This window comes from Heliangelus exortis, chromosome 5 (genome assembly GCF_036169615.1).
Source record: "Heliangelus exortis chromosome 5, bHelExo1.hap1, whole genome shotgun sequence".
Taxonomy (NCBI): domain Eukaryota; kingdom Metazoa; phylum Chordata; class Aves; order Apodiformes; family Trochilidae; genus Heliangelus; species Heliangelus exortis.
The window spans coordinates 33,684,391-33,693,855 of NC_092426.1; the positions used below are offsets into that span (position 1 = coordinate 33,684,391).

General features: G+C 40.2%; 1 protein-coding gene across 2 annotated transcripts in view; it reads right to left on the reverse strand.

Moving 5' to 3' along the window:
• Positions 1 to 1,870: 1,870 nt before the first annotated feature.
• The window catches only part of DCAF5 (DDB1 and CUL4 associated factor 5), a 79,200-nt gene continuing 71,605 nt past the window's right edge, over positions 1,871 to 9,465 (reverse strand). For both annotated transcript variants that reach the window (XM_071744446.1, XM_071744447.1), the window contains exon 9: positions 1,871 to 3,941. In XM_071744446.1, coding sequence (XP_071600547.1) covers positions 2,133 to 3,941 — 1,809 coding nt within the window. In that variant the 3' untranslated portion in view covers positions 1,871 to 2,132. The remainder of the gene's footprint in view (positions 3,942 to 9,465) is intronic.

The following is a 9,465-nucleotide window of genomic DNA, read 5'->3' on the forward strand; positions in this document are numbered from 1 at the left end:
AGAGAGTGGACATATTAATTCACCAGCAATCTGGGTGTTCTTCAAAGGAAAGCAGAAGTGACAGCTGAGGAAATGTTTCCAATGTAAATAACTTTAAAAAATAAAACAAAGAAGTAGTTTTTGCTTGACAACCTTAAGATTTTGGCTAAAAACCAGCATTAACAATAAAGTTTTTATACAATCAAGTAGAACACTCCTATAGTGATCTTGGTTGCAGTGATCTAAAATATAATCAGTACAACAAGGTAACAAAGTATGTGCTTGTTCTTATTGCCACTTTCACTCCTGTTTTGAAACATCCCTTTCCTTTTACCTGTCCTACATGCTTCTTAAGTACTACATCATATCTTATGCTAAGTACTCATTTAGCAAAGCTAAGTGTGGGCAAACAACCTATGGCACAGAGTAGTAATAAGAATATTTTTAAGCTCATGGTCTTCGCTCTCCCTCCCAGCATCCCTTCTGAAGTGCTCCTTTACTTTCATCATGCTTTAATGGGACATTTTGCTTCTTTCCCCAGGTACCAGGTAGCTGTGCATATGAGATAATTATTCTGAGATCAGAGCTCTACAGCAGTGTACTTCTAGAGTCACATCAAAAGCAAAAATCTCCTGTTCTTTAAAATAATCTGGCCTTTCCTCAGCACTTAAGAGCCTATGACAACTACTGGGGACAAAAGAAGCCTTCTTCTGTTGTCAGCAATGCAAGGCATGAACACATAGTTTTAGTGTCCTTTATAGGTGTTTTCTTTTCCCTTGACACACTGACTCCTCTTACCTTGTTGCTAGGGAAGCAAGTGCAACTCCACCAACTCCAGCATGCCAAAACTGGGAGGACTCACTGGATACCCCATTGAGCAGGGATGCCAGAGCCAGACAGGACTCTGTCTTCATGAACAGCACACCAGGTTGTGGCAGTCAGCAGCCAGAGCTCTTGCTCAAGTTTGGACTTGGAGTTCCAGCATTCTTACACATGGGGATGTTTCTCTGAAGCTCTCCCATACACACACAAATCTGTTGAATCCACCCACCCATCAGCAGTTTTACATATTTACAGCAGAGTGGTGGAAACCCAGCCCTGATCTCCAGTGCCAGCATATTTTGAGCTCTGGGCTAACACTTTACCAAGTGTTGCTGCTAACATGTATTGGTTACATTATCCATGCTTCCACTATTTTCTCTTTGGCCAACTGCTTCCCAAAAGTAAGCCCATGGGGAAAAGGGTAGGGCACAGTCAAAATACATCCCTACCCTCAGAGACATATTATTTAATAATAGTAGTAGTAGTAATAATTAATCTCTATGTGTTAAGCTCACAGAAAGGCATGTTTAATGCCAGATTTTTAATAGCCCTTGGTTAGAGTGAGGTTTACAGCATAAAACCTTCCTCTTGCCAAAGAAACAAATTTTAGCATAGTGATGACATTGTGTTACTCAGTTCTTCACTCTAAAGAAACCCACAAAATTGAATGTCACCATGGGAACATTTAAAGTTGATTTTGGAAAGAGGGTCATGTCCTATAGCTTTTATGATGGCATGAAAATAACATCACTGAACTGTATCAGGAGCAAGTCCTCTATGAAGTATCGTCTCTAATGATACCATTCAGTTCTGAAAATATCCTCTCTAATGGTTGCATTTCTTCAATTTCTGAGGCAGAATAAAGGGCCCAGAAAGGTTTCTTCCCTGTCTTTTTCAAAGCAGCAACTTCCCAGACACCACCAGTGTGACCTAATGCAACCATTCTGCAGCCTATAATGTATAGCAAGTGTCACTGTGGAAAAATTCCTTTTTAGAAGAACACTTAAAACTTAAAGCAGTCATCCTTGTTGGCTGGCTGAACAAACGACACATGTCCACACAAGAATAATTCAGTCAACCATCTTAATAAGGATTTACTTTAAACAGAACCTTGTATGGTTACACTAGACTCAGTCTCATTAAGGAGTAAGTTGGATTTTTATACAGCATGAACCACTGGCAATCTAAAACAGACCCACTGAAGAATGGAATGGAGAATCAAACGCAATGTTTCAGACCCAAGCTCTATGTGCCTTTAATACTTTCTTTCTCCTTTTTTTTTCTTTTTTTTTTTTTTTCTGAGTGCACACTATGACAGACATTTGCATTTATCATGTTTTTAGCTTCTTTTCTAAGGATGAACCCTCTGAATCTGCATCTTCCAACTCCACTCTGTGTCTTTTCAGTCCCCCGAGAGACTGAGTGCTCTCACTGCTCGTAGGATGCAAGTCAATGGTATCCTCTCTTCTGCCCACATTGTAGCTGTTGGAGTCCATTTCAGACAGGCAGCAGTCTTTGTGCAAGGTTACACCCATCTGAACAAGGTTGCCACTATCAGCATTTGAGCACACCTGTAGTCCTTGTGTCACAGTCTCCTGCTCTCCAAAACTCTGTCCATTGTTGAAGCATGAAGGGCGAAGATGCAAGTAGCCATTATTGTGGTTAACACAGGAGGTGTCAGGGCTCCTCTCCTCACTGTCATCAGTCTGGTTTCTGGAGCAGTGACCTGACATGCTACAGATGGCAACAGTAGAGAATGGAGGGACCAATGAGTGATGACTTGATGCTGGTTGACAGTTCTGACTGTTTTTCTGTTCCACAAGTCCTGCAGTCTGAATGCATGGTTCTTCAGTACAACTATTTAGCCCTTTGCAGTTAGCTTTTCCATTGAGCTTTTTAGTCTCAAAAGAATGCTCTATACCTCCACTGCTAGTGTCTTCAGGTGTGTTTTCTTGACCCTCCATCCGCCGCTGATTGTCACATTCATGAGCTTGACCATTACTAGAATTTTCTATCAAGCCACATTCTTTTAAAGTTTCTTTGTTGTGGTTCTCAGTAGAAAGAGCTGAGGAACCCTGAGGAACCACTGAACCCAAGTTTCTACCATCTTCCTTGTTTAGTGAGTGTGCTGTACTGTGCCTTCCACTAGTTCCTGGTTTTCCTTCATCATTCTCCCCATCTCCTCTGGAGGACTCACCATCTTTACTAGCAGAATATGATATGTAAGAATAATGAAGCCATTTGTAAGCTTTGTAAATCTTTCTCTCCACGGATTCACTGTCTGAACAAGGAGAGGTCCTTTCTTTGAGAACTTCTTTGCTGGCTGAACTCCTTTCCGGCGAAGAAGATGGAGAAGAAGATAGATCATCTACTTTGATCTGGGGGTAATCATAGATATCCTCACCTATGTAGGGGGTCACATTCTCTGTGTTAGTAGTAGTCCTTTCCTCCTTTTGCACCTTCTGTCGGCGCCTCAGTGCATTGCGCTGCCTCATAGACGTGCGTCGTTCATTCAGTTCCTCTTCATCTTCTGTATTGCTGCTGCTGCTGGAACTGCTGGATTCATTCTCCTCAGGACTTGGGGACCGTGGCCGTGGGAAAAGGTCTGTGTCTAGTTCTGCCTCACAGGTATTGTCATCAGAATCAGATTCATTGGAAAGGGCCAGGAGACGTTTATCCTGATACTTTCTCAGCGCAGAGAGCCTCTGCTGCCGGGAAGCCACGTCCTCTCTGGCTGAGGGGGATTCAGTTGATCTTAAGGCCCTTAAGTTATAGGCAGTTTCCTCAGATTCCTCAGCCACATGTGGTGGGGAGTGATGCAAAGAGGCTGAGGACTCTGACTCGCTGTAAGCAGAACGTTCACTGACTCCTGCATGAAGCTGCAGGATTGTGCTCTCACTGAGGTCACTGTCCGAGTCAGAACTCCAACCCTCGATCTCCCGGCGCACTAGGGAGTCAAAAAAGGCCATCATCCGTGGATCTTCCTGGACTGACTGGTTGGCATAATCATGGGACAAACCACTACCACTGTTCAATACAAGACTGATGTACTCCTCGTGAGTGTAGAGGCAACGTGAATCATCCTCAATCCTACCGTCCAGATCTCCCGTGCAGTCAGGCTGCTTGTAAGGACTCCAGATCTGTAACAGAATAAAAATATCCATATGACTTCAAATCCATAAACTATTAAAAATATTGGAAACAGAGCAGTAGCAAAAGTACCCAGAACAAGGGAAAACTGCAGATTGTTTTTGTTATTTTTTACCAGTCTGACTCATACTTATAGGTATTTCAGAGATGTGGGATTTTTTTATTCACCTTTACAAATGTGTTTTTCCTGCAACTACTTCACCCATCCAGAATTTAAAACCTCTCACGCTGCAAATTATCCACAATTTCAATGTTTCAGTGTGTAATAATTTCTCAAAATTGCAGGGCTCTATTTTTATGTAAGAGAGGATGCTTACTCACTAACAGGAAGAATAGTTTGTTGCCTACAATACAGTCTTAGCACTTGTTTCCCAGGAAACTGGAGCTGCTTGTGCCAGTGATGCAGAGTAACATTTCATCCAGCTGCAGTCAGTCACACCTGATCAGCAGGCAGGGAGCTGAATGTATGGAGGTGAAAAGCAGGCCTGCACTGGTCCCTTTAGAGAAGAGTTGTGAAGGAAAGAAATTATCCAACACCCTTTCAAAACAGAGCAGCAATTTTAGTCAGAAAGGGAAAGAGGTTTACAAAAAGCTACTTTTGCACTGGAGAGAGGTAGTAACACTGCAAAGTATAAGGATTTAACCAGTAGCAACAGACTTGACTGTGCTGTCAATCTAGCTTCCCCTCAGTTTCCCTAGCATGAAGAGGAAAAAGATTTAAAAAGAAAAAAAAAAAATTCCCCCAAGCTCACGCAAGACCCATCAATATCCCTAAGAAACTGGTAATCCATAGCAAACATAACCATTGGATCTCCTCACCTTTCTCAGTCTTGCTCTCAGATCTAGAGGCAATATGATTAAGGCACTCATTGGACAAGCACTCTCATTTCATTATAGATGGATGGTTAATGTGATGCACAACACTGAGGTAAGCAGAGCTAGTATGTAGCCTGTCCACAACACTGTCTTAATGTTCTCCTTAAAAAATCCCTGATGCAGTCATACTTTGGTTTTACCATGCTAACAAGCTCAGGGAAAAAAATTCTGTGCAGCTGTCTGCACCAAGATGGCCTTTTGGGGTAGACAAAAGCAGCTAACCCTTTTCCTCATAGGAATTAGTCAAGTTTTATTCTAAGCAGACAAAACTGCTAACAAAAAGAGTGTTTTGCCTGTGTAATCGGGATAATCAGCACTCATCAAACAGATGTGCAGTTAACACGTGCAGCATAATCTGATACCATCATGACAAGCACTGTAAAAAAAAAAAAACCAAAAAAACCCCCCAGGAGAATGGCAGTAATTCTGTATTCATAGAGATTTTCAACAGTGTAGAGTAAGACTTGACACCTTTAACATTGGAAATACACCAAAATAAATATTTCTTAAAAGTGAAAGAAAATAAATTAATTACTATTACTTGTTTAGATTTAAGGTGTACAGGTAACCTTCGTTCTGCAATTCTCCCAAATTTGAACACCTTTACTATGCATCCTCTGTAATTTATGGTTAACAGCTTTCATGTAGGCTCTGACTGAAGATAAAAGAGATGCTCTTCCAAAATGGAAGTGAGCAGCAGCCACACCTTTTTCTCTAGGGCAATCATGAAGCTCCCTTCCAGAGCAAAGGAATTTAACACTGCACTACATTAGCTTGTTCCTAGAAACATGTCTCAATATCAAGGTGTATTCACTATTTGTACTTAATTGATATGTTATTATTTGCACTACTTAAGCAAATTCTCATTCAGTACAGCTAATTTCTACAGTACTTGAAACCAGAATGAAGACAGTTTCCAGTGCTTGGTTCAAAAACTGAACTTACTAGAAGGAACAAGGAACAAGCAGCTCAAGGAACAAGCACCAGGTTACTATAAAGATAATAAAACCCAACCAAAACACACTACATACAGAATTCTATCAGCCATTCTTAACCTTTTTGAATTGTTCAATGGAACAGAAAGCATCTCTTCATTCTCTCGTTATTTCTCATGCTCCACTTCTTAAAGACAAGATAGATAAGGGTTTTCTCTCAATGGATGCATCAGAGAGATTGTTGATTTGGGGATACACCAAGTTTTTGAACAGAAAAATAGAAGTATACTGGCTCAAAGAACCATTCTGAGTTGCCACCTTCTTGATGATTTCATTAGCACATGTTCAGTATCTTCTTTCACAGCTTACCAGATCTTTTGACCCAGGAGAGCATTTCATGAAGCAGATCAGATCTTTTTGTATTTAAGAAGCATATACTTTTTCCTAAACATTTTGCACTGTATGCCTGGACAAGCAGACTGGCATGTCCCTTCCTCACATAGTCTTAGCAGGGTTAAGTAGGTTTTATACAACTCCCTTCTTCAAGCAAAAGAATAAAAAAACTGGATTCTGTACGAACCAATATAAACAGAAGTAGTCTGCTCTGAAGAACCTTTGGGAAAGGTCTGCTTTATAATGAAGTCATCTAAAAAGGTATTTGAAGTGGGCACAGAGAAATTCCACATCCTTGTTAGCACTACCAGATCTTTGTGCTTACTCTGAGCATCAGAGAAAACACAGCAGTGTCAAATACTGAAAAGATAGCTACAAAGAGTCAATAGTGAGGCTCTTCCCTTCCAAAACAAATTTGTTCAGGGAGGAGTAAACAATAAAGAGAAGTCAAAGGAATTCAGTATGAATACCTGTTTGTACAGGATCCTGTTTGAATCAACCTCTGGAGATTGATATCCCTACCTCTTTTTTATACATTTTGTCATGAGGGAGTACAAGGGCTTGCCAGTGTTCCAGAAAGAAATGAGAATCTATCCTTGGCAGAACTGGGAGGTTTTTAAACTGGAGCTCTCCATGACATCTGAAATGGGCTTCTTCATAAATGGAATGCCTTTGCCTTTTTCTTATCCTCCTCCTGATGCCATGTTGAGGAAGAATGAGCAAATTGGAGAAAAAAGTTGTCAAATTATACCACTGAAGCAACAATCAAGAAATTCTTTTTGTCAGGGGATTGAGGAGCTGAATATTACTCACTGATGCCCCAAGTACAGATATAAAAATAGGAACAATAACAGAAACAGGGGTACAGAAAATGGTTCTCTACTTCAGCAGAGATGCTTCAGAGTGCATCTTGGAATTGCTTGCATTCCATAGTGGCAAATTTTAAATCAAGAAAAATTTTAAATCAAGAAAATAGTTATGCCCTTAGCGTGAGAATAATTAAAAGCAGCTGTATTACATTATCTGATTAGGCAGAGGCACCTAGCCACAATGACAGTAATCTGTCACCATAGCAACATGGGGAAATAGACTTTGCTATCTTTGATATACTGATGATTTTTAAATAAATGGACTCTAAAACAGTTGTGCTTAGAATGACAGAGTGTATTCCACTTCCAATACAAAACAGTATTTCTTTCTGAAAATCCTTACACACTTCATCTTTTCTGGAACTGTGTTCTAACTGCATAATTCTGGCCCTCCTCTAATCCCCACACATCACAGGGAATGTCTCATTTATTTCTCCTGCAATGCAATTAGTTTTTCTGCAAGCACATTCCAACATCTCACAAACTTAACTGAGGAAAAAGTGGTATTTTTCTATTTCATACTGCTTTAGCCCTCATGGTGAATTCCTGCTGCAAATAATAATTTTATCTTACAGCTGTGCTTTTCCATACAATTTTACTGAGGTTCAGAGTTTTGAAATGGAGAGCAGCAAACAAGCTGGGTTGATGTGTCCAGCACATACTGTCTGGAGTCAAGGCTTCAAGTACTCTTTATTTATGAACTTGTTGAGTCTTTTTAAGGTTTTTGAAACATCCTCACTTGAATATTCACAGCCCCCCAATATCTTATCTACAGTACTCTCAGTCCTAGCAGAAATCAAACCCTAAATGACTGAGCTACTGTATTACATTCTTGCAGATACTTTACAACAAAATAAATCTAAAGCAAAAAACCCATAATCACAAAGATCAAAACCATTCTTGTGAATATTAATCATTTCAGCAAGGCTAGGCCAGAGGTGAATTAGTAGCTCATTTGCAATCAGCATTAAAATAGCAAGTGTGTTGGCAGAAGCATGTGGAATTAGTGAATGGGTTGTCTGAATCACCTTGATACTGGTGCTATCAATTTCTCACTTCTAGAAATACTCAGTTTAGACCAGCTAGTTAAAAAATCTAAGTCTCAGACAAACAGCTACTTACATCCACATTTTAAAGTCATCACAGTTTCCACAACTGACGAAAAGGAGTACCAGCCAACCATAGTGAAGTTATCTCCTGTGTTTTAATTCTACAAAGATTTTTAGAAGCCACTTGAAGGACAACAAGAAGAATATTTCTTAAGGAATCAACTAAAAAATCTAACTAAACAATACCCAACAACTTGTCATCTCAACTTCTGTGAGCAAGCCACATCAAGCATTTACATGGCAAAAAGAAAAACAGCCATACAAGGGAATGACCTATGTTGCCAGCTGTTTTTATGCAGCCTATCAGCAGAAGAAGTTGGAATGAAGAAGAAACCACTATTGTATGGTCACCCACAAACTGCTGTTGACTAAGATGACACCTTAAAGAGTGAAGTCAAACAGAACAGAGAAGATATGAGCCTTAGAGCAACCTCATCCCCAAACGAGGCACATTGCAAGATGAGATAAAATGGCATACAACAAAAGGGTAAGAAGTTCTGGCCCACTAATACACTAAACAACTTTCCTCTAATTTGTTTGTAGCTCACAATGTGTGGGGAATTTCATTCCTTCAAAGCAGCTACACAAGTTCCATTGCACATACTGTGAGACAACAGGCATTCTCTTCTAAGGAAGCATTCAACCAGAGATGTCTTTGAAAGAGTTACACAACCTGTGACTGGGTCCTTAATTGAACTAACCTTTTAATCACTAGGCAAAAAACCCACCAAAAAAGCAATCAAAGAAACCCCCAAGCAAACCCTCCAAAACCCTAGCGGAAGTACAGAAAAGCAACACAGGGGATGTTTATACCAATGCTAATCCAACAGTCTAAGCACACTCATGCAGGAAGAATTCATGGGGTGAAGGGTCAGCAGATCTAAAATCCAAGGAGAATTCAGGCTGCATGAATCAAGTTCCCAAAGCAAAAAAATGTCTCTGGCAAAACTATTGTAAAACACTGGCAGTTTGCTTGGAAATTGAAAATACTGGTGATCTGCTAAGACTGTTGAATACACTATAGTTCAAAGCCTGTGTTTGACAGATTTGTGATCAAGCCTGTCAGAAGGACATAGGTGAATCAAAAAGTAGAAAAGCAAACTAAAGTACCAGAAGAAGACAGAAAAAAAGGAAAGGTGAACTACAATCAAATGCTGATATTAGCTGTAATGGAAGTGATGCAGCTGAGTGTTGGTCCATGGTCCCAGCGTTTGGAGCCAGTTCTGGTCCACGAGTTGCAGACTGCTAAAACATTTGCAAGACAAGTTCATTCGGTCAACTTGTAGCTTACTAAAGCAGCTACTAACACCCAAACAACCTCATTTATAGCCA